The sequence below is a fragment of the Macrotis lagotis genome, chromosome 4 (assembly GCF_037893015.1).
Source record: "Macrotis lagotis isolate mMagLag1 chromosome 4, bilby.v1.9.chrom.fasta, whole genome shotgun sequence".
In the NCBI taxonomy this organism is placed as follows: domain Eukaryota; kingdom Metazoa; phylum Chordata; class Mammalia; order Peramelemorphia; family Peramelidae; genus Macrotis; species Macrotis lagotis.
In genome coordinates, this window is record NC_133661.1 from 129,354,272 (window position 1) to 129,381,059 (window position 26,788).

The window sequence follows — 26,788 nt, forward strand, 5'->3', positions numbered from 1 at the left end:
TCAGTTCCAAGTTTCCTTTTCCTCCCTTCTCTCTCTCCATTCTCTCTTGGAGAAGTCAAAAAGTAATTTAAGTAAATATATATATATACATATAGTCATGTTAAAAAAAATTTCAAATGAGACATGTTACAAAAATGAAGAAAGAAAATATGCTTTAATCGATGCTTGGTCCATTTTGTAGATAACTTGTTTCAACATTAGTCCTCTGGAATTATAGTTAATCAGTATTATACTTAAATTTTTATACTCTTTATGCATGAATGAATATATTTATATATACATAATATGTATATTTTTTCATAAATATTGAAGTTAATGACCCAAACTTAGTATAAAGATTTGTCTATATTCCTTGATTTCCCAAATCTGGGTTGGATAGCCCTGAAGTAGATATCTAGTAGGCCCAACAAGCTGATATATATATATATATATATATGAAAAAAAATAACTTTCTATTGTGCTTCAAGGTTTGCAAAGCACTTTTTTGTCCATATGCTTAGGTCAATAAAAAGAAAGTTTTGGTTTTAATAAAATACCTTTTGGAAGGGCAAAGAGTTAAAAATCGAAGGCAAAAGCAGCCTGGTAATATTTCTTTAGGAAAGGAAGCTTAGGATCAACGTGCATTTCTTAATAAATCCACAAGATAGCCAATTTTACATGAAATGAAAAAAGTAGATCACTACCTTTTTCCTTTTAAAACAAATTTGTAAATGAGGATCAGCAATAAAGAGTTGGCTCAGGGCCATGCTTACCTCCGCTACCAATGTGTTGGCACCAATGACTAATCTTGACTCTAAACAGTAATTTCTGTCACATAGGTATATTCAGAGAGGGCAGATAAAAGAGAAAGAGAAAAGGATTGTTCTGACTACCTGCCAAACAAACATAATTTCTGTCTGTACCTCTGACTTTATAGGACCTTGGTTCCAAGCATGCTGCACACATCATAAGGTACTCAATCACATTTCTAAACCTTGTGCACTTTCCAAGTGAACAACTTGACTTTCCATTTTCAAAATACCAGATAGATATAGACTATTTATCCTTCCCAAGAAAAGCAGATCACAATGATTATTAAAACTTTTTAAGAAATGAGAAAGTCTTGGATAGAGCACCAGCCCTGGACTCAGAAAGACTTGAGTTCAAATGTAACCTCAGACACTTAATAATTACCTAGCTGTGTGACCTTGGGCATGTCACTTAACCCCACTGCTTTGCTAAAAACAACAAAAAAACAACCAAAAAAACACTTAAAAAAGAAGAAAAAATGAGGAAGCCAAGGCACAGAGTAGTCCCATTAAGAGCCAAGTCCATTGCTGTGATGAGAATTAAGGTTTTCTTGGCCTCCTTGTTCTCTGATCCACTATATCTTACAGTCACCTCCAAGGAGGTGTGGCTTGGTTCCACTGAGAAAAAACTTAATCTTCTGGTTTACTGCCTTACCTGAATATACCCCACCCCAGAACCAATTTAGCTCTGATTTCTGACATCCATTCATCAAACAAATTAATCATCTTCTCTGTGCAGAGAATTCTGCAAGTCACTGAGGGAGAAACAACATTAAAGATAAGATTCAGTTTCTGGCCTCGTGAAGTTTACAGTTTTGTAGGGGGTTATGACACAGAGGCACACAACTACAAAAACTCTCATTTCTCTGGTGGTCATGCTCATGCATAGAAATCTCATCTGCTATTTTGCTTGACACAGGTTGATGAATAGCTTTTAGTCCCTGCACCAATTTGTCTTGTGCTTATTTCCCAGCTAGGTTTTGTTTTTTGTTTGTTTTTTTTTTTCTAGTTTTCCCTGCAGTTATCTGCAAAGCAGGAACTCAGGATACCATCTTAAACATCCTTGATGCAGGATGCAACCATGCATTGATGTACAACTTGTCTCGTCACATCAGATACAAGAGGGGAATGACACCCAGCTTCAAGCATCCAGTTACTGAAGAGCAAGCAGGAGGCTAGCAGAGGAGTGGCATTGATGAATGGCTGCTACAGCCCAGTATTATTCAAATAATTCAGCACATACTCCATTGGCACGCACCGCCAAACCACAGTAAAGAACCAATTTGCTCCTGATGACTTCAGAAATGATTCTATTTATCAACAAAACACTGAGAATACAGGGGTGTCAATAGCAGTTTAAACCTAGTGTCATTGCGCAGAGGCGTTCCTCTAGACATCTGCCACAAGTGTTAGCCAGGTGAGTGATGGTTATTATACATTTATAGAGAACTTATGGAAAAGTTCCTTGCAAGGATTTTCATCAGGCTTTCTGCCCCACGAATTTCATGAGGTAGCACTAGCTTCATTTCTTCATTTTGTAGGTGATCCTATTAAGGCAGAATGAATGGAGGGGATTTGTCCAAGTTTATTCCCTGGGTTGGAAAATGAAAAACAATTGTAGCTTGCACCTGCATAGTTGCCAAATCTAGAGACAGACCACTGTGGGATAATAGAGGGTAGATAATACAGCAGAATGGCATATTTAAGGACAATGGATCCTGTTAGAAAAGTGTGGCACTGAGTGCCGGGTTAATTTCATTTCTTTGCCTGTGTTGAATATATCCATTTAATAAGCAATGCACTAGTTAGATTTAGTAATTAAAAAAAACTATTTTAAAACAAAATATTAGTAAAAATTAGTTTAAAATGATGCCATGCTAAAGTATCTATTGTAGATGCAAGCCCTTGTTCTCTGGTCTGATAGAGCATTGCTGCCATCATATTGGATGATTTTTGTTTTTCCATTGCGACATTTCATTAGGCATTTCAAGGTATTTGAAAAATATCAATGTTGCTTAGCTTTAAGCCAACAGCACTAAGCTACCTTCTGTGATACAGACTGTGACTTGGATGAGCACAGATCTGATTTGCCTTGCAAAGACGTGCCTCTCTCTGAAAGATATGAAAAAGAATGGTGCAAACCAGAGATCAGTATACTTACTTCCTCCTTCATTTCTGCAGAATCTGAGTCTTTGTCCTCTTCGTCCTCCCCCTCCTCTTCAAAATCATCTGCAGAGGGAAGAAGTGAAATAGGTAAATGCCTTTTCATCTCCCTCTGGATTTTGACTTTCATGGAATGTCAGCATTCTTTCTTCACATAATTAAGCAATCTTTCCCCATTTACACCCCAGCAATTGCACTGACCCTTAGTTGTTTATGCACAAATAGATGCACTCAGCAACCTGAAAACAGGGTCTTTAACCAACTCTTCAAAAGAGTGCAAATCCAACAGAGAAAAAAAAAAAAACAAATCTCTATGCCATTGGTTGGGAAGAGGGTGTGAGGCAGGACTAACCCTTTCTCACTTTTTTTTTGGTACTCTCTCATCAAAGACTCTATATATTAACAGTTATGCCCCTTTGCAATATATAATGGATTGTTGCATTTGAATCACATGACCTGGTTTAGTCCCTGGCTTTGTCTTTTATCCCTGGATCTTAGTTTCCTAATCTGTAAAATAAGATGGTTGGACTCTAAATTCCCCTCCTACTCCCAATCTATGATAATATGATCATCCTGTAAGTACCAAAACTATGGAATATACTTAAAACCTTGAAAATTCTTAAGAAATCAAAACATAAAATGTTAAAGCAGGAAGGTTCCTTATAAATCACCTAGTCCAACTTCCTCATTTTACAGATGAAAAGACTAAATAGGTCAGTAGACAATATACAGGTAATCTATGTCTAAAATATTCTAATATAAAAGAGTTCCATAAAAGTTGGAAAAGGGAAAAGAATCACTGGTGTCTTTCAACAAACAAATTAGAAATTTTCTAATAGAACCAGATATAGTAAAAGACTGAACACTTAGAGAACAAATCATACTCACCTAAAAAGTCCACTTAAAGTTAACTTTTTGGGTGACAATATCACTGCAGAATAGTATTGTAAGGTATCATATCCAATAAGTAAGAAAAGATTTCAAACCAATTTGTGTGGTTGTGACAAATTCATATTCTTTTTGGCTATACTTGAGATTTTTATGAACTTTCTAAGTAAGCAGAAAAATGTTAACAAATAAGGTAGAGAACTTTGAATTTTAGCCCAAGATTTGGAAGAGTTTCATAGTCTGCACCAGTGAGGGAAAAGGGAAGAACCCATAACATTGAGATAGCATATCCATTAAAAATATATTTCATTTGATTATTATTAAAATATATTTTAAATATATATATTAAAATAAATTATATAACTGTGTTTATTTTGCCTGTGGAATGAAGTATCTTGACCAATGGAAAAAAATCACTTGTTCCATCTTTTATATCTGTCTCTCTAGACCAGAGAGTATATGCAAGGGGAAAGTACAGAAGAAAGATATTAACACATGAAAAACCTTGGAGATCATCATTGTCCATTTAACTTACCTTCATTTATAGTACATGCTAATCCAGAAGCGATGCCCCCAGGAACAGAGAAGGAATAGTAGCTATTTGCTGTGGCCAAGGGCAATGAGGATTTGGGGTAGCATTTCCTCAGGATTTGAATTACTATTGAGATGATGGCATCCATGCTTTGATTCCCCAGGTAATTCTAGATAAAAGCAATGTCATATTGATTAAATATCTCCCTGTCAGTAAGGTCCTAGTGTTTATGAAAGCACTCTGCTAAGAGTCTTGAACATTTGAGACACAATATAAATATGGGGGGGAAAACTGTTGTATAGTTGCATCTCTCTATTTTTTATTTTCTCTGTAATATTAATAATAATTTGCTCTAAAATGCTTTTAGCTATCCAGAGAGTGGGAGATGAGAACTATGCTACCTGTTCCCTTTGAGAATAAGTAGATTATTTGTTAAAATTATAGCTTTTTTTAACCTGTCACTTGATCAAAGGAAAACAAGAAAACGACAAAGATAAAATCTAAATCAGTAAGTTTTAAAAGAGAAAAAAACACAAATAAGTGAAATACTTCTTGTCAAAGCTGAGTGTGTTGATTCTAATGAATCTCATTGCAGGGTAAAGAAAATTTGTTTGGAAGATTGAGCAAAAGAAAAGTATTTCCCTATATGTATACTACTATGCTCTAGAGTCAAATACTACCACTCCATTGCACTCATTACTCTCCGCATAAAAGCTGAGTTGTTCTCCTTTGCTCACACTATTTCTTCTATTCTAAATGCCTCCCTTCCATCTCTATCAAAATCCTAATATTCTTAAAGTTTATGCTCATAATGTTACCTCTTCCATGAAGTCTTCCCTGATAGTGATTTCACAATTTACTAAACATTTGTAACTTGTATTTTTACTTGAGTTGCATTTATTTTTTTTCTTATATCATACTTATTTGTATATAATTCTTATTTCCTCTGGTAAACTATAATTCCTTGAAGAAAGGGACTATGTTTTATTCAACTTATCATAGTATCTACAGATGTGCTAAGCATAGTGCCTTAAGGAGACATGATATTCAATAAGCATTGGTTGAATTAGTTCATATCTAGTCAGCTGCCAAAAGGAACAAAGTAGTATGATGTCCTATAATGACATCTGAAAGTCTATGTATAGTAGTGTCACATAATACAACTTATGTCTCTTCACAATACCCAATCAGCACACAGAAGAAAATGGATTGAATTCTAGATACTACCTCTGCTGCCAAAAAGATTCTGGAGTATGAAAGGAGTTGAGGGCTGAGTTGTTGGAAGGGGAGGGAAAAGTCAAACTACCTTCAAAACCATAATATTCTATTCCAATGAAGACTATCAGTGAAACAAAATGGAATAAACCAGATGTCCTATTTCAACAGCCTTGGGGCAAACAGAAGGAAGGTCTCTTCATGGTATATGAATAGAATGAACAGTAGACAACTATTTCCATCTCTAGGGCAGGTTGAATACCCTCAGTTGTGTAATTTAAAAGAATACTATAAAATGTTTTTAGAATTTTGGTACTTGAACTGATACAGAATTCTGCCCAATAAAGATGGAGTTCTCAAGATTCAGTGATATTAGTTTGGATTCTCTAAAGCAATCCACAGGTACATACTAGCTAATACTATAAGATTCTATAATAATTTTTTTTATTTTGTTTTGTTCAACCCTAATTGTAAGCTAGTTGAGGATAGGGATCATTTCTTAGTGACCTTTTTAACTCCCTGTCCCTGCAGTCTAACCTAGTGACTTGCACATTAATAGGTACTCAATAAATATTCATTGTATGAGATTATGACAAAGGGGCTCAAAATTATTTCGAGAGAATAATACTGTCAGGAAAGTGTAAAGTAGTAACTAGTAACCTGAAGAGAACAGGTAACTATTTAGGTCAAGTTTTGTTAATAATTATATGTACCTTCAATGCCTTCCAACTGAAGCCAACAAATGACTGCTTATGTTTATATAAGTTATTACAGAGGTTGTACCAATTGCTAATCAAGTATTCTAAATACTCAGCCGGTATTTAGGAAATACTTGTTTGGAAAACAGGAAAGCAACTATTTCATAGTATTGCATCTATTGTAGTTGTATTATAGAATATTAGTCTTAGGTTGGAAAGAAATCTTAGAGGTCATGTAGTCCAACTTCCTCATGTTATAAATGAGGTAACTGAAGCTATAAGGGACTGTGCCATCTCAATTCTGGCCATCACAGTGACTATGGCAAATATATAATCCTTATACTACAACTTATTCAATAAAATAATGATTAGTCTATCATCCCTTCCATTATAATATCTGTTCTCTGGAGAACATGGCAGCAGTGATTTGAAAGTATTTATTCAAATTTGTAACTCCTTCTTTTTGCCTTGTTAAGAGATAATTGTACAAAATGAGGAATCTTCCCTTGTGATTGCTTTAAACTATTTTCTAATTTTAATTTCTATCCCTTTCCCCAAAACAGTGACTCAATCACATCCTAGTAGCATTGTTCTCCTAGTTTTCCTGCAGGCTCCCTAATATAACTTATCACAAAGCAATTTTTAAATCTATCAAACCGTTCTCCATCTTCTTTTCATACTCATACCTATGAAGCTGAGAAATGATAACTCTTCCTTGGATTCTAAAAGTTTGGCTGAACTCCTAGGTGGCAAAAATACATTTGGTATTTTTCTTTATACTAGTCTATTTCCATGGTGCCAAAAATGCAGCTTGTAGCAACATTCCCAATTTTAGCCCAAACTAGATCAAAATGTAATTGAGAAATATTTTATAAAATAATTAAAAATGGAACAAAGAAAATGTTAAATGTTTTCTGAGTCAATATGTGGCTTTTAGAGATCTTTAAAAATGGTTTAGTGCTCCTAGTTTCTATTGAATTTGACAGCATTGGCCTGTGTTATCTTAGCGAGAATGTGCCACTTTGAAATAATGGGGCAAGGTCATCCAAAGGGATGAACTCTGATAGCAATAGTCCCAGCTTGGAAACTAGAGGTGAGAGATTTCAAAAACACATAAGTGACCTTTTGAATTTTTCAGTAACACTGAGTCCTATGATTCATTATACCATCATCAATGCCAATAGACTTCATATGAATACAATTCAATTAACCCAAGGGTGTCAGCACTTTCTCTGGACTATCTTCACCTAACCAGTCTTGTAGAATAGCATCATCTACATGAATATATCTGTAACCTCTGGTGATATAATTGTCAGGCCACAATGGCAATGCTTGCTACAACTCTACCACAAGAATAAAGACAGTCTCATTTCTCTCCGGAAGGGCCTCCCATCAAATAGAAAAGTGTCATTGTCAAGAAATGAAAGAATGTCAGATGTCAGACCTATCAACCTTCATGGTGTCCCTTTTGACAGCTCTCCTGTGGTGTATTATTTAATACATACACATACCACTCTTTAAAGCTGTCATTTTTATTTTGTCACAGACTTTTGAAAAGATTAATGTTTTTATTTCACACATGTGCTTCTAGATAGAAGTTATATAGTGGGTCATATCCTGTTTATTTGCCAAAGGTGACCCCCAATATTTTTACTTTTCAGCAAGTACCCAGATTTAGGTTTGAAGTCATATCAACTATGGTTATGAAACAGGACTGAGGAAACTTGTCAAAGTGAGTTTCTTGCTTTTACAGTGTGCAAATATAATGCAATCTTTGTTCAAATTCTGCCTCTGTTTCATATTATAACCAAAGGGGGGGGGGCAGGAGGGAAGTTCTGTGGATAAATTAGCTTAATTAAATGGCCAGGTATCATTTCCCTAAGAGACTATCCTAAACAATGAATCTTTTCCTGCTTTCTTTTGACCCTCTCTTCATCCTTTCTCCTCATCTTGATTCCAACTTGATCTCCCCTCAATTTTCTCAGAATCACATTGCACAATTCTAAAACTTGTATCTGTTTCCTTTCTTTCACCTTTGATTTTTTTCTGTCAGGGAACTAGATGATCCAATAAAATAAACATCATGCAGCTGAAGTATGCAGACCAAAGAAATCCACAAGCTGTTACTCATCAGCAATGCTGAAAATATTCCATGGGGGACTGCAGTTAGAACCTTGGGACACCACACACTAACAAAATATAAGGTGACCTGCAAAAATCCAAAGGACTACTTCATCAAGTGAAACCTAATGTAAAATTCACCAATCATGTGACAGAGGAAAATTATGGTAAAAGTAGTGATTGATAAAACAAAGAAGCAATAGCAGGCAGAAGATTATTTATGGTTTTATAGTATTACATTACTACAAGGATAGCTTTTTTAAGGGAAAATTCCCATAAAAGACTATGCTTGAAAGACAATATTCTCTTTAGCTACTTCATGATCTTGGGTGTATACAGGCAAAAATAAAGTGAAGGAAGTGAAGGGCCTCTAGAGAAGAGCAAACAAATTGATGAGGAACATGGAATGACTGACTAATTAGGATATGTAAGTGAAGCAAAACAAGCTTTAATTTTGTTAAATGTTATGTCCAGAGTAGATATGAACAACAGGCTAAAAATATTTAACAGGGCCAAAAACTATATATGGAGATTTGAAATTTAGAAATAATCTTAGAGATAATCACATGAAGTTAAAATATATTAAAAGTACAAGTTGATTAGAAATTGTCCCCAATCCAGAAAGAAATAGAAAAGAGAAAGGAAGGAAAGAAGGAAGGAGGGAGGGAGGGAAGGAGAGAGAGAGAGAGAGAGAGAGAGAGAGAGAGAGAGAGAGAGAGAGAGAGAGAGAGAGAGAGAGAACTAAAATTAAGAGCATCTGGTCAAAACAGAAATATAGTCTTGAAATATACTCCATTTTCTGATCCCTAATACTCCTAGAATATGACAGGCTAAACTATATAAATAAGAAGAACTCTGTACTTTGAAGAACACTTTCATTCAAGTCTTGGCTAGCTAAATATTATTGGGTTTAGATCTGGAAAGGACCTGAAAAATCATCCAGTCTAACCCTTTTTTTTTACAAATGAGGGATCTGAGGCCCATAGAAGTTGAATGATTTGTCTGGGGTCACACAGATAATCGGTTACAAATTCAAAATTTGAACACAGGTTGGTTCTCTGCCACTGAGTACAGTGCTCATCACCAAGTACCAAAGAATTAAATCATTTTTCCACTTAGTAATCTCTGCATTTTACATTTCACAGAAATGTTAGATTTATATGAGATGATATTATTCATCATATAAACATGAGTTCATTTGGTCATTTTTACCTGCATGGTAGCAAAGAGAATCTCCATTCCCTGAGCCCCAAGAAAGGCTTCTCTGCCAGACTGGATGTTGGTGATGTGCTTGAGGCAGATCAGGAGAGACCTTCGAATTTGGATGAAGTCATTGGAGGTATCATGGTTTTGCCAGTCTTGGTGTAGTCTGAGCAATCCATTGAGATAGCCTCTATTCACAGCTCTCCTGCTGTTTGATTCTGAAATCAATAAGAAAGGGTTCCATCAGTTACATGCTTCTCTGGACAGAGCTGCTAACTAATGTATGAGCATTCAGAAGAAAGGCAGCTTTCTCCCAGAAAAAATATTATGTCCTACAGAAACCCCACCCCCCCCAAACAAAAGTCAAATTCTACAGGTTTAAAAGGCAAAGGCTCTACTCAGCTCTTTAATTTGACATTCTTAAATAATGCCTAGCATCACAATATCTTGCATTTGTTTATTTAATATATATGTTCCAAAACTAATTTGAATGCTATTCTCTCCTAAGTAATGGAGATGAAAGTCCCACCCTACATAAAGAACATGGTGGAGCTAGCAAGAGGCAAGAGCTTCAGTTCTCAATCAGACCACCTTTGAGATTTTCCAAGTTAGAGTCTTCTTCATTGTCTTGGTTTTAGGCTTCAAGAAAGATAACTTGGAAGAGACCAAGCCTACTCTAGTTTGTTGAAGGAAAAGACTCTGAGAAAACAAGAGAGGAATTGATACTTTTCATCATGTCCCCCTAAGGCTTGCTATCTAGAGACAATGGGAAGTTTCCCTTGGATGAAATCCAAGACATTCTCTCTTGGTAGAGCTGAATTACCTTGCTCCCAATGAAAGAGCTCTTTCACTCTATGGTGTCTGGCAAAATTCTCCTTTGTATATCTTCTCTGAGTTCTATTCTGCTAAGATTTGGATAAATTGGGGTTTTTTTTTACCATTTTACATGTGTTTTCATTGTGGAACTGGTCTTAGGTGGGAAAATGATGTTAATCTTTTGGATATGAAGTTTAGGTCTTCCTTTCCCCTACAAATGACAAAGCAGTCAAAGGTTTGATGGAATCTGATCATATCCACTAGAAGAAGAATAATGAAGGAAGAAGATAGATTTAATTCTAGACCTGCCTCTTTCTGAGGAAAGCAGAGTTCTAGCCTCTAGCCCAAAACCTGCTTCCCCTCCTGGCAAGAATGAAAGTCCTTTGAAGAAGGAAAGGGGAAGAGGATAGGAATTTCTATTATGCCTTTAATCAATACACAAGGACAAAGTCCTCACTATACATGGAGTACCCATGTGACGCCCACAATTCTTTTCTCTCTTTATTGATACAAATACATATACATGTATAATTGTATTGCTTTCTCCATTATAGTGTACACCCTTTGAAAGTGGGGATTTTTTATTCATTGTATGTGCTTTCTCAGTCTCATCCTAGAAGAAAGATTTTAATAAATATTTGTGGATTGATTGTTGGTACCTATTAAGCAACCAAAAAGCAATCATTAAGTCCCTACCATGTGCACTATGATAGGCATGTTGGAAAAAAAGAGGCATAAAAATAGGCATGTTGATAAAAAAGTGTAGTCCTTCCCAAAATGAGCTTATTTACATTCATTTCTAGTGTATATGTACAAAGTATCAGCACAAAATTAAAATAAATATAACAATTCAAGGTGAATTTCTTGGTATTATTATTACCTATAAAAAATAAAATTATAGGTTTAGTTCTTCTCCATGATGTGTTGCTTAGAGGTTCACTTCTGTGAAATCAGAAAGGGAAATAAGCAAGTGAAAAGTGACTCTTTCTTCATTCTTCTCCCATCCCCTCCCTCATCTCCAACTCTAAATACACATTCTCTCCACATTGGGGCCATTACCATGTATTCAGCATGCCCAATTCCACCATCTCCATTTAAGCTTTCAAAGAGTTCAATAGAGCTGGCACAGAATGCCCTGATGTCCCTTTTAACAATCTTCAGGTCTCAGAAGTTAACTCTTCTGAGTTATAGATGAAAAATTCAACCCACTGAGTAGCTGAGAAAAAAAAATGATGAGGGTCCATCAAGCTCTCAGATTTGTTCAGTTTGCTCTGGACACACAAAATTCCAAAAAGGAAAGAGAGGGCTTCAAGAGTCTAAACACACACACACACACACACACACACACACACACACACACACACACACCCCAAACCTAAGTCATAATAGACAGAAGAGAGGCTCTCCTATTTTTAAAGACCTCTTGGGAAAGCAAATGTATAACCTCACTCCCTCAAAAGCATACTGAATGGTGAACATCCTTCACTGTCAGGAAATGTTTCCTTATGCTTTGCCTCAATCCCTTGTGTTAAGCCATAATCCCATTTCCTCATGTTCTGCCTTCACTTAGGATAGCTCCATCAAGATAGAAGAATCAGATCACTGCAATAAAGGGAAACAGTTTTCTCCTTCCAGAGAGGAAGAAGGGCATCTAAATGCCAACAATAACTGTGGTATGGCCACTTGAATATAAACTATCAATTAGCTAGTGCCTTTTCTTATGAACTAACTGGGAACCAGTTAAAGGAACTAGGTTCCAATTTCCCATTTTCACAAAAACACTTGTAAACAGAGTCCAAACTTTCTGAATAGTGAGAGCTTGCTTGGACCACACAGCTTGATTAGAAATCCCATCAGAGCAAAATAGTGAGTCGCACCCAAAAAACACAAGCTAGGGAGAAAGAGGGGGAAAGATGATGCAAAAGGAATGGGACAGGAGGGTTTCCTGTTTCCTGAGAAAAGAATTGATGATGTGAGAGTCTACTCCAAAATTACCAAAGGCCAAAACCTTTAATATTAGCTGAAAATTCAACATGAAAACTCCTCATATACATTGAATGAAATGTCTTTATGATAGATGCCATGTCCAATTCTACAAACCACTGACTTTTTGAACAATTGTTAATACCTTGAAAACTTTAATCATATAGCATATCCTTTACCAATTAGAAACAATTATGTAATAATAATAATAATGTCAGCATATTTAATTTGGAGAGTGCGTTTCTTTCAAATATTTCCAAGTACAGTCATCATTTTTAACTCAGGATAGGGAACTCTGGGAAAGAACTTCCTCTATCAGTGCAGTTCAACACCTTCTCTTTGACTTAAGAGCCTTAAGCCTTATACTACTATTATATCAAGTGTCTTTTCCAAGGTCTCACACCCAAGTCAAAGGCAGGATCTAAAATAAGATTTCTTGACCTAAGACCAGCATTCTAGTCACTCCATTACCCTGACTCATATTTTATTCCACAACAAATTTTAAAAAGTTGAAAATAGATGATGGTGTTAGGGTGGTGGTGGTGGTACTTTGTTGGATCTTCATTCAGATCATATACTTCAATCAAGAATGTCCTTCAGGGTTCCATCCCAGTCCCCCTTCTCTTTTCCCTCTTTAGTGATTTTATCAGCTTCCATATATTTAATTATCATCTCTATACTGATACTGATGAATTCAAACCTCTCTGCTGAACTCTTATCTAGCATCTTCAACTGCCTTTCAAACTTCTCAAACTAGATAGATAAAGATATATTTAACTCAACTTGTCTAAAACTGAACTTGTTATCTTTCCTTATAAAGCCCCACAATTACCTTCACAATACCAGCAGAGGATGACCTGTTCTTCCAGTTTCTGAGGTCTATAACTTAGATATCTATTCTCAACTCTCCCCATCAGTCATACCTCTATCCTCTTCACTATCTATCTGACAAATCTCTATCCTATCTATTATCTATTGAATTCACCTTAGCATCACCTCTTAAAAATGCCCCTTCTCTCCTCTGCCACAACCACCAGCCTGGTGCCTGTACTCATCACTTCATAACTAGTCCATTGCAATAGCTTAATGTTGGGTTTGCCTATATCAGGTCTCTCAACCCTCCAATCTATCTTCCATTTATCCTCCAGTTATTTTCCCAAAGCACAAGTCTGACTGTGTCGTTAAAAACAAGCCCATTTAATAAAATGGAGTGATTCCCTATCACCTCTAGCTTCAAGCAAAAAAATCCTCTAGTTAGTGTTCAAAGTCTTTTATAACCTAGTTCTCTCCAATATTTACATTCTTTCTGCACCTCACTGACTGTCACATAGTCTTTGATCTAGTGATTGTGACCTTCTGAATATTTCCATGGAAAAACTACTCTATGTCTCATCTCTGGGCATTTTCTCTGGTTATCCCCCATGTCAGTTATTTCTCTGTTATCCCCCATCTCCCCCTCCTCATCTCTTCCTGCTGGCTTCTCTGGCTTCCTTTAAGATTTAATTAGAATTCTATTTTCCATAGGAAACCTTTTTTCTAAAACCTCATACTTTTTTCTCAAAAATATATATATTTATATAATATTGTATATACTACATGCCTATGAGAAGGCAGTTTTTAAAATGACAAATTAAATTTAAAATAAATAAAAAATGATTTAAAAGTAATTTATGTGAAAAGAAAAAATTCATTGTTTATTTGTTGTTGGTTATTGGGTAATATGTTTTGCCCCATAGATTCAGATTTGTAACGATATCTTAGAGATCGCAGAGTCCAAGATGCTCAGTTTTTATAGACAAGAAACCAAGACCCAGAGGAAGACACTAGCCCAACATCACACAGCTTAACTTAAAGCTTCATTGAAAATTCAGTATGAATGAATGCTTTCTTTTAACCAGAGCTGTGATGTGATTTGGTAACTAGATGGTACAGTGGATATAGCACTAACTTGGAATCAAAAAGACTTAATCTAACCTCAGACACTTAGTAGCTATGTTACCCTGGGCTCACTCAATCCTAAATCACTAAACTTTGTTTGCCTTAGTTTCTTCATCTATAAAATGAACTAAAAAAAGGCATTGCAAACCACTCTAGTATTTTTTGCCAAGCAAACCCAACATTGGTCACAGAGTTGGACATGGCTAAAAAAAACTAAACAACAGTGACTTGATTAACATGGGGAATTCCAGAGAAGGAAACTTTACTACTAATGCTGTGTGGTATCCACAATTAATAATTTTAGAAAGCTGTTCATAGAAAATAGAAGCTAGACAACATACTCTAGGTTCCATAGACTAGTGGAATTTGAACATACATCTTTCTGACTCAGTAATCATCCCTCTATTTACTGTATCATACTATCTCTAAAAAAGACATGGTACCCTAAAACAGAATATTTTAATGCTAGGCTATATTAATAGAAATATACTATCAGAATAATGTTAGTAATAGTCCCACAATGCTCTGCACAATTCAGATCAAGTCTAGAATGTTGTATTATGTATATCATAGTTCAGTTTTCGAACATTAACAAACTAGAATCAATTTCAATAAAATTGTCTAAGCTGGAGTAGTGAAGGATCCAAAAATCACTTGCTAAGAAATAGTTAAAGAAAGGGGTTACATTTAACTGAAGAAAAGCAAAATCTTGAGGTACAGTATAAATATGAAATCAATTTTTAAATGCCCATTCATCCAATCCTATATATATATATATATATATATATATATATTTAATACACACATATACATATCTGTATATATATCTTACCCCTTTCCCATGTTATTTATATGCTCTTTCAAGAATCAAGAATATCTCAACCACTAAATCTAATGATCCTTTCTCAGTCCTTATACACGTTGATTTCTCTGTCACATTAGTCACTATTGATCATCTCTTTTTTGTAAAACTTACTCTTCCTTGGCATCTTTAATACAGCTATCCATTCCATATTTCAGGGACCTGAGTGCAACACCCCTGTGATCTGGAAAATCCCGGTAAAATTTTTGACTATTCCTTCATACCAGAGAAGATGTTTGAATTTTTAGGGGGTGAATACAGTAATTCATTATAAAATTTTGGTTGATAGTATACAACACTATACATATATTTTATGTATTTCTCAGGTTTTAAACCTTATATCATCTGATGACCTTCATGTTTTGTCTGAGGCTCACCAAAAATTTCTATTTAATTTCTTGTGCCAATCATGATTTATTGAAATTGTTATGGGGAAAAACACAATGTAGAAAGGATGATTAAACTACAGTGCTCTGATTTTCCCCCTACCTCTCTAGGAATTCTTATGGTCCTTTTGCTACCTTCTTCCCTCAACTTTCTCAAAATTGTCATTCCATAGTTCTACATCAATTCTTTTCACCTCCCCTTTTATACTACCTCTTTATTTTCTCTCTGTGAGTGACTGAGAAAACCTACCTCATCAGACTATGCAGTGAAAAAAATTAATAAGATTGAGAAAAGAAGCAAAAGGAATAACAACTGAGGATGTTGGAAGTAGAACTAAGTAGTGAAATAGAGGTAAATGGAGTCAGAGAGCTGGAAGAAATAATTGACCATTGTCAAAAACTTGAATTTAATTACTATTGATTAAAGAAGTGCAAATTAAATTAAATTAAATTAAATTAAAGAACTGCAAAAAATAAACCCATCCAGATTGAGAGAAGGAACTATGGAATCTGAATATACACCAAAGCATTCAATTTTCACTTTGTTAATTCTTTTTTGTTTCATCTTATGTTTTTCCTTTTTCATGTATTTCCCTTTTTTCTGATTCTTCTTTCATAACACGACTAATATAGAAATATGTTTAACATGACTGTAAATGTATAACCTATATGACATTTTTGTCTTGGGGAGGGGAGAAGAAAGGGAGGAAGGTAGAAAATTTTAGAAATTTAAATGTTATTAAAAAATGAATGGGCGGAGCCAAGATGGCAACAAGAAGGGATCCAGTCTTAGGAGCTCTCTGATAAAACTCATCAGCTAAGGACTCTAACTAAACTTTCCAGAGACAGAATCCACAAAGGGACCCAGCGAGGCAGTTCTACTCAAGGTAACCTGGAAAAGAGCAGAAAGGCTCTGCTCCCCGGGGTCGGAGGGGCGGCCTGCCAAAGGGGTGGCCCGCCTGAGCCAAAGAACTCCAGCCTCCGGAGGCAGCCCCAGGGCGCTGGGAGCCACGGCTCACAGCAGCGGGGGAGTCTCCTGAGCCCGAGGAGCACCTGGCACAAAGTGGGGGAACAGCAGGGGACCTCTGCCAGAGTGAACACGTGCAGCCCAGCCCTCATACAGCAAACACAGCAAACAGCTTGGTCTTTCTGCAGCCCAGAGCCAGAAACAGAAGCAGGAGGAGCCAGTAAGCAGGAGCCCCCAGGGCATGAGCCCATCTAGCTGAGGGAGGGGATTGAAGAGAGACTGCAGAGTTCTGTCCGCTGCCTCTGAAACAGGACTCTGGGACTCTGACCACATTCAGATCCTGATCCCAGTCTAGGCCCCCCCCATAGAACAGCAGGGCCCCCCACCTCAGCCCCGTGGCAGAGGGGGGCGCTTATGGTCATTCACAGACCAGGAGGGAGGACAGAGCCTCACACACTGAGACCCTTGTGGGAGTATCCCAAAAGCTCAGGAAGCACCCCAAACTAGGCCCAGGCTGGGAAAATGAGCAAGCAAAGAAACAAAAAGAAGACTATTGAGAAATATTTTGCAAATGAGCCCAAGAAGGATCAAAATACTCAGTCTGAAGATGAGGAAGCACAAGATCCTGCATCTAAAGACTCCAAGAAAAACAGAAATTGGGCTCAGGCTATGACAGAGCTCAAAAAAAAAAAAAAGACTTTGAAAATCAAATGAGGGAGTTGGAAGAAAAACTGGGAAAAGAAAGGAGAGAGATGCAGGAAAAACATGAAAATGAAGTCAGCAGCTTAGTCAAGGAAATCCAAAAAAATGCTGAAGAAAATAGCATGCTAAAAACCAGCTTAGGTCAAATAGATAAAACAGGTCAAAAAGTTATTGAGGAGAAGAATGCTTTAAAAAGCAAAATTGGCCAGATGGAAAAAGAGATAAGAAAACTCTCTGAGGAGAACAAATCCTTCAGACAAAGAATAGAATTCAGGGAGATTGATGAATTTACTAGAAATCAGGAAATCAATACTTCAAAACCAAAAAAAAATGAAAAATTAGAAGAAAATGTGAAATATGTCATTGAAAAAACAACTGATAATGGAAAACAGACTTAGGAAAGATAATTTAAAAATTATTGGGATACCTGAAAGTCATGATCAGGAAAAGAGCCTTGACATCATTTTCAAAGAATTACTACAGGAAAATTGCCCTGATATTCTAGAAGCAGAGGGCAAAATAGAAATGGAGAGAATCCACCCATCCCCCAGAGAAAGAGATCCCAAAAAACCAACCCCTAGGAATATTATAGCCAAGTTCCAGAACTCCCAAGTCAAAGAGAAAATATTACAAGCAGCCAGAAGGACACAGTTCAAATACCATGGAGCTGCAGTCAGGATCACATAGGACTTAGCAGCAACTACATTGGAAGCTCGTAGGGCTTGGAATACAATATACCGGAAGGCAAAAGAGCTTAGAATGCAGCGAAGAATGAACTACCCAGCAAGGCTGAATGTCCTCTCCCAGGGAAAAAGATGGACTTTCAATGAACCAGGGGGATTTCAAAGGTTCCTTTTGGAATGGCCAGAGCTGAACAGAAGGTTTGATCTTCAGATACAGGACTCAGGTGAAGCATGGAGATTGGAGGAGAGGGGGGAAATATGAGGGACTTAATGAGGCTGAACTGCATGTATTCCTGCATAGAAAAATGACACTGATAATATTCATATGAACCTTCTCAGTTAATAGAGCAGGTAGAAGGAGCTTTTATAGTTGAAGCACAGGAGAAAGTTGAATTCGAAGATAAAATATGGTGTAAAAATGGAGTCAATAGAAAAAAAGGGAAATGGAATGGGAGAAAGAAAAAGGAGAGGGGGAATAGTCGAAGATATTTCACATAAGATTTTTTTTTTATTACAATGAGCTATTGCAATGATATGGAAGGGGGGGAGGCAAGGGGGAATGAGGGAACCTTTGCTCTCATCAGAGATGGCTAGGAGAGGAAACAGCAAATATACTCAATGGGGTATAGACATCTGGAGTAAGAAGGAGGGGGGAGCAGGGGGAAGGGGTGGGGATGTGAATAAAGGAGGAGAGGATGGACCATGGGGGGAGAATGGCCAGATATAATACATTTTCTTTCTTACTTCATGCAAGGGGCTGGGATTGAAAGGCCTGCTCAGGACCACAGGGCCAGGTGGATTCTGGGCCTAAGGAGTGGTAGGAGGGCTCAGGGCTTCTTGGCCCCAGGACCAGGGATCTGTCTGCTGTGCCATTCAGCGACCCTACAGCAGAGTCAGAGTGAAAGGAGAGAGAAAAAAGAGTACATGGTAGTGGAGAAATAAGAAAGGAGGGAGTTGTGATCAGCAATGGCAAAGGTGGAAAAATGTGGAAGTAACTTCTGTGATGGATTTATCATAAAGAATGAGATCCACCCATGACAGAGTTGTTGGTGTTGGAACAAAGACTCAAGCACATTTTTTTGTTAGTATTATTTGGGGGAGGGTGCAGGGCAAGTGGGGCTGGATGGCCTACCTGGGGCCATATGCAGGGTGCTCTTTGGGTGTCTGGGGCCGGATTTGGACCCAGGTGCTCCTGGATCAAGGGCCAATGCTCTGTCTACCACCCAGCCACCCCTACTATCGTTAATATTTTATTTTATTTTGGGTCTTTTTTTTTCTTCTTTTTGGTTTTTGCAGGGCAGTGGGGATCAGGTGGCTTGCATGTCACACGGCTGGGTGATGGTTGGGTTTACGATGCTGGATATGGGCTTGGGTGCTCGTAGCTCCAGGGCTGGTGCTTTGTCTATTGCTCCACCTGGCCATACCTATAATTATTACTATTATTTTTTTTTGAATTTTATTTTTTTTCTCTCCCCTTTACTTTTTTCGCCCAAGCAAGTCTATCTATATTCATGGGGGAGGAGGGGTATTTTGTTTACTTGTAAACAAGAATATTTTATTAATGTAAAAAAACTTTTGTACAAAATGAGAATAAAAAAATAAATTATAAAAAAATGAATGAAGGAAATTTTTAAAACCTAAATAAAAGTAAAAATAAAATGAATTACTAAAAAAATTGAATTAAAAAACTTGCCCCCTCAACTGTGAGGCCCCCAAAGATATATCCTTCTCTATTAACATACTTTTTCTGATACTTTCATGATTTCTTTTTCTGATACTTCTCCACTCCTCGCTTTCACTGTCGGTTAGGTAATTTTGGAACCCATTCACAAATAATCCTCAGTCTGCATATATTTTTTTTCTTCTTCTTCCAAATTTCCCCTAAAAAAAGGTATATTGCAGATATGGGAGGGGGGAAAGAGCATCCACCTGCAGGGTCAGTGGTCAGATGTATCCCAGGATACAACTCTCCAGTGGAATAATGATGAGTTGCCTGTTGGCCTGCAAGCTTCTGGCAGACTGTTTCTTGGCCAGAATTGACAGGTCATTCAAGCACTGTTCTCTAATGGCTTCATTCCTACATTATCAAAGCAAGGGCAATTCACACTTACTTTTTTGTATATTCTGAGGTCCTGTTAGATGCATTGTGGGGGTAACCCCTTGGGCACTAATCTGTTAAGCAAAATATCTGCTCAGAATCAAAATTCTCTCTGTGGTCATGTAGGTATAATAGCATGGAGAAATAACACAGAAACCCAATTCTTTTATTCCAGAGGGGGTTTCTCCTCTTAATATAAGTGGGACATTTTCAGCTTGTTTGTCTAATTCTAACTTGTCAGGCTCTACTGAGCCTTGGTGTAATTTTTGACCCATTTAATGCTCTTGTTTTGCCTTGTTATAACACTTCATTCATCCATGACCTGAACTTAAAATGATGAGTTTCACTGATCTAGTGTTACTGTATTGGGGAAGGATTTAAATCCCTTCATTACCTCTTTTAATTGAATTATTCTTTTGTATCAAAAACATTTCTATCTGACTGGTCCTAGCTGTAGAGAACTAGAGTCCTGAATCTAAGTAAAATTTTATCCTTGCTATCCTTAGGGTGAAAGATACTCCTGAAGCTTTTGCACATAGTCCACAGTTTTATAAACATTTGTGGCATTTGTGGGGCAAAAAAAAATTTATGTAGAAATAATAAAGCAAAGGGAGAGAAGAAGAGAAAATGATCAAGAAAGAGAGAGAGGGAGAGAGAGAGAGAGAGAGAGAGAGAGAGAGAGAGAGAGAGAGAGAGAGAGAGCAGGGAAAAGATGTGGAAAATCAGATTCATATGTATAAGATTAAAAATAGTTTATTTCTTTACAATGAAATCTGATCAATGATTACACCTCAGGGGGCTCAGGAGTGGTAGGGAAAAGATTTTTCAGTCTTAGAGTAACTATTTGGAGTTTATGAGACTGAGTGTTTCTCTAATGACCTTCAGCTTTTCCTCCTCCCACTTTTTTTTTTTGGTAACCAAAAAGAATTTTAAAAAGCTTTAATTGTCTGAGAGTGAAAATCCCTTATCAAATCCCAATGATTTTATTCATGATTTTCTGTTAATCCTCAACCAGCTGTCATGTTTACTAACCTCTGAAATGGCTAAAACTCCTTCTCCCTCCCTCTTCCCCCATTCTAAATCAATCTCTTTCTCTGAAAATGGCTTGGGGAGTTTTGTGAAAAGTCAATAAGCATATCAAACCCTACATAAGGAGATTCATCAAACTGAAAAAGATCAAAAGTAAAAGAATTTTTGCAGGAATAAAATAAGGGCCTGATCACTTTTTAGGGTTTGAGGACATTTGGAAGCAAAAATAGCATTTCTCTACAGAGGGGCATAGTCGGATGCAGCATCTGTCATTGTTGCTCAAAGTGAGTGAAGGTGGAGCCAGGAAGCACTCCTAAGAAGGTGACAGGTGTTCCAAAGCCTAGTCCTACCTGTTCGCCTCTCACTCCCGCCTCCCATTTCCCTGTAAACTTGATTCTATTTGAGTTTCCTGGGAAGCTTCTGAGGAGTGCCCAGTCCTTTTCCTTCCCCACAGTAAAATGGGTCTTGTGCTCAACTGTAAAGTAAGGGAGAAATTGGCCTAGACTAGACTACTTTGTCCTCCTCCTCCTCACTTCTATACCTGCCAAAACCTCATCACATTCCTCCAAGGTGTTACTCTCAGCTAGCTGTCAGGTTAGAAAGTGATGTGACAAAAGGACTCTTGCTGAAGTATTTGTTAGTTGAACTTAAAGTGTTACCTTTCCCAAGGGTGTTTGCATTTCATCTAAAGACCTTTGAGGACCTCAAAGTTTGCAAGATGAATGAATCTCTAATGATAGAATTTCAAGCCCTTATGACAAGTTGATGGTTAAGGGCATATCCCAGGTTCCCTTTAAATCACATTTCACAGGCAAGAATCTATTCATATGACAACACAAAAAAATGATTTTTTTTCTACATAGCATGACCCTTCTCAGTATCACAGAAAATCACAGTATTAGAGTTGGAGGGGAATTTAGAGGTCATCTAATAGAAACTGATCTTACAAAGAAGACCTACAAAAATGAAGTAATTGCCTATCCTAGTATGAGTTTGTTAGTGAATTCTATTTAATTTATTAGGATATAATAATCACTGAAGAGACTAAGATCAATTAAGAACTAAACAGAGAGTTTTGGAGAAAAGGTCAAGTAAGGTCAATGCAATTTGTCATAATTATAGTCGTTTACAAAGGATTTTAAGTATATCACTCATTTTATCCCCCAACACTTCTATGAGATATATGTTATTATTATCCTTATTTTATATTTGAGAAAGTTAGGGCTTACAAAGACTAAATGACTTGCCTAGATTTACATTGTTAGTAAGTGTCTGAGATAGGACTAACTCAGATCTTCCTGACTCTAAGTTTAGCATTCTATGCCAGTTGACTGCCTGCTATGTCCTAGGAACTATGATAAAGATGAAAACAAGAATCTTTGCCCTCAGAGCTTACATCTACATGTATGTGAATGCAACATGCATGCAGACAAATAAATTTAAAATGTACAAAAAATGTAAAAATTATTCAAAAATAAAAGAAAATAATAAATTGAGGGAGGGAAGAATCGGGAAAGATATACCTAAGAGTTTGTATTTTAAAGAAAGTGAGGGATTCCATTAAGAGGTCAAGGAGAATGTTCTAAACCTAAAGGCAATTTTTAAAAAAGGCAAGCTGACAAGAGATGGAAATAGATAGCAGACAGTTTGGAGAAGGAATCTCTGGGTCTGATATCATCTATTATAGTAATAGGAATATCCTAATTCCTCACCCATTTAAAATAGTCTAGTTTTTCCTTAAAGGAGTATTGAGACTTGAGTGATTAAAGAGGTAAAAGGCTCAGACTATTGATATCACTTCTTCATTTACTGAATAAAAAGCATCTCTAAATTGGAAGGAAATTGAGAGTTCTAATATAAACTAATTTTAGAGAGGAAACCTACAGAATTGAACTGAATTGCCTATCCTATTATGAACTTTTTGATGAAATTCAATTTAATTTATTAGGGTAGGGTCACTGAAGAGACCAGGATCAGGCAAGAACTGAACACAGCTTCAGAGAGGAAGTCAAGTAAGGGCCCTCTCCAACTTGACTGGTGGAACATTATGGATAACCCTGCTCATCTGAATCAGCTCAAGGCATCTTCAATGCCTATTACTGAGTATTTTTCTCCTGCTATTGCAGAGCAGTAACTGTTGAGTGGTCTATGATTTTGGTGAAATCTTGAACCTAAAATACCAGGGGATGTACCTGAGTCATGCTCATTCTAAAAGCAGGATTTTTTTTAGCAGATTACACAGCTTACATTCACGATCTGCAATAGACCAAAAAGAAGGAAGTTCTGGTGCTACTATCTCATCAGGTCTCAATTGGAGTACTGTGCTCCATTCTGAGTCTGGACATAACTCATAGTAGGCATTTATTAAATGTTTAATAACTGATTGACAGATAGAATGGGACACAGTACTCAGTTGAGACCTGACCAGATAAAGTCACTATCATTTAATAAGGAAGAAGAAAACATGGTTAAACCTATATTTTAGATAAATCACTTTAACAGCTGAGTAGAAGATGGACTGGGCTGAGGAGAGACTTATGAAAGGGAAATAAACCTTCAGGTTATTTCAGTAGTCCAGATTTGAAGTGATAAGAATCTTCACCAGACAGTAGCAATATCAGAGTAAAGCAGGAGGAGTGTTCACGAGTTACCTTAAAGGCAAAATCAATAGGCCTTGCAATGAACAGGATTTGGGGAGAGGAGGAGTGAGGGAAACTAAGGAATCTAGAATTATATGTAGATTTATAGATTAGGTGACTTGGAAGATGGCAATTCTTAACTATAAAATGGAAGTTTACAGGAAAAGAAAATGAGTTCAGTTATGAGTTTCATATGACTACAGGATATTTAATTAAAGATGTCTAATAAGCACTTGAAGACAGAAGATTAAAAGATCAGTGGAGAAGGTGGGAATGGATAAGTAAATTCGAGAAATACTAACTTAAAGATGTTAATTGAATCCATAGGAGTTGAAGAGGTCACTATGGATTGATGCGCCACTCTTAAGAAAGAACAATAACAGGACTAAATTACTTTTAGGAATGCATTCAGGTTGGCAAGGGGATTCAAAAGCATATTAAGCCAGGATTAGATATAGGAAGTGAGCATCTTTATACTAGGGAAGAGAAGACCTAGAGAGTGCAAGAAAAATAGCTTCAAATATGAAGAGGGCTGTCCTATGGAACAAGGATTTCTTGATTCCAAACTATCAATGGGCAACAATTGATGATTTCAGCTATAAGTATAGAAAAATGTTCTAAAAATTCCAAGTAGTCTCCAAACAGAAACTGGATAATTACTTGCCAGGTATTTTTTAGAAGACATTACTATTTCAGATAGAGTTAGACTAGAGGACCCCAGGTGTCTCTTCCAATTGCAATATTCTATGGGTCAATAAGATCTTACGCTTCTACCCCTGACCTACTAACCCACATAAGCAGATTCTCTACAGCCATCTGGGCTATAGTCAATTTAATCCATTCAAATAAATGAACAAGTTAAGCATTACCCAGTTGCATGATCCTAGGTTACAGAAATAAGGGGAATGTAAAAATAAAAATGAGTAATGCATGTCTTACCTTCAAGGAACTTACAGACTAGAAGTTTGCATTATCCCAATTTCCTTCCCTTAATATGTTATAATAGTTAAACAGGTTGTCCACCAGATAAGGATTTTTACTTTAAACCCTAGATACACATAAAGACTGCCTAGCAAGGCATAAAAGAGTTGTTATCTGGAGGAAGTACCCACAGCCGATGAAATCACTAGCCCTTGAAGAATTCAAGTAGCAAATATACTCAGTAGCCTTGGATAAAAATGACTTATAAACCTCATATGTCTTTGTTGAAAGTCACAGACTGCCCAGTGCTTGTCTTGGAAAAAATGTTTAATAAGCAGGATTTTTAAAAAATTCTGTCTTCTGCTACATTGCTATTCTTTTATTCAAATACTAGCACATTCATGCAATCATCCAGATGTCCTAGACTCTCTACCACCTTTAAATTCCTCCCATTCTGCTTTTCTCCAATTTTATTGACCTCCTCCAGTATTTAGAGCTTACCTGATCTGTGTTCTATCCCCTTATGGCTTTGTAAGGCAAAGTTGATCAACTAAATTAAATCAAGATGTTAGTCAACGACAATGGATTAGTAATGATTTGTTCTTCCAAAATATGGAGTGATTTGCAAAAGCTTCAGTCAGTTTCTTGACCAAAATAGGGTTTTTTTCACTTATTAGCTATCTAATCATATTAATACAATCAACTTTACAAAATTTAAGCACCTTATATGCACCAGGGATTTGGGATACTTAAAAGCAAAATAAAAAAAGCTCCTACATCCAAGCAACCTATATTTAGTAATAGGGATAAAAATATGTAGAGAAATAAATACAAGTTCATTTGTGGAAGAAGAAAGTGATTGTGGGAGGCTTCAAATGGTTGGCAGTACCTAAGTTGGGGGCTTGAAGGAAACTTAGAATTCTGAAATAAAGTGGAAGGAACCACCTGCACAAAGGTGAGGGTGGGGGGAGGTTATAGGGAAAGGTGGAGGAAATCATATAGCAAGTCATAGCAGTAGATTAACCAATGAGCCTGTAAAATGGAAGCTATACCAGTGATCCCTGAGGCTCTGTCCTGAACTTTTTTCCTGTATACTATCTCATTTGGTGACCTCATTTGCTCCCTTGAGATCAATGCTCATTTCTATGTTGATGATTCTAAACTCTATAAATACTTCCCTATACTCTCTTGAGCTCTCACAAATGTAGGTTCTGCAAATGAACAAGAAAACTAAGGCAACAATAAAGAGATTCAATAGAGTAATCATAGGGAAAGAATTAAGAAGTGGAAGAGAAAAGATAGATCAATAAGGAGGAGAAAGTTAAAAGAGAGTATTATCAGTGCAAATGCAGGAGGGAGACAACCTGATAACAGAAAGCAATGGGCTACTGAATGCTTTGACTAAACTTAAGTGTTTTACCTAAATGAAGTGTTAGTATTCCTGGGAAACAAATATGTCCTGCAAAAGGGATTCTACAAGGGGAGAGAAAAGAAGATGTTAGTGGGTTGTGATCAAAATGAGTAAAAAAAGCTTCAGCATTTTAAAACACAGAAGAAAACAAAAAAGAATAGAGAACAATTTCATCACTATCTTGTAAAATTTTATAGATATAAATACTTCGTAAAAAGAAATGTACATAATAATTTATAATTCCTTTTGCAAATCCCTAGTTTGTTTTTCTTTGTATAATGAAGTTTTAAAGTTGATGATTGATTGATGATGAAGTTGACAACAGAAAAAGAAAAATTAATTAAAAAAAGAATATAATCATTCTCAGTTATCCAGAAATATATTCAGTAAATGAAAGATACCTAACTACTAATACAGCATCATTATTTTCATTCAGCTAATGCAAATGGAGTGCAATTTCCATTACTTTGTGGAAGCTTTGATTCTTCTCTTCTCTCTCCTCTCTGCTTTCTCCACATCCAATTAATTGTTCTGTCCCATCTTAGCAATATCTCAAGTTTCTTATAATACTTCAACTTCTCTGTACTGATTACAACACACACAGAGTGTAATCTCCCTGAGAGAGAAGAACCATGCTTCATTTTTCCTTCTGTAGTTAGGATATAACAGACACTTAAGAAATATTTGATGAATTTAATTTCTTGAATGCTGCCCCAGAGGAAAGACTTTTAGTAGGTCTTACAAC

The 26,788-nt window shown here is 36.5% G+C and overlaps 1 protein-coding gene across 4 annotated transcripts in view; it reads right to left on the reverse strand.

The window, feature by feature from the left end:
- Positions 1-26,788, reverse strand: part of AGBL1 (AGBL carboxypeptidase 1) — a 1,019,050-nt gene that overhangs the window by 833,331 nt on the left and 158,931 nt on the right. For all 4 annotated transcript variants that reach the window (XM_074234136.1, XM_074234135.1, XM_074234137.1 and 1 more), the window contains 3 exons: positions 9,618-9,826; positions 4,375-4,540; positions 2,950-3,017 (listed from right to left, as the gene is read on the reverse strand). In XM_074234136.1, coding sequence (XP_074090237.1) covers positions 2,950-3,017; positions 4,375-4,540; positions 9,618-9,826 — 443 coding nt within the window. The remainder of the gene's footprint in view (positions 1-2,949; positions 3,018-4,374; positions 4,541-9,617; positions 9,827-26,788) is intronic.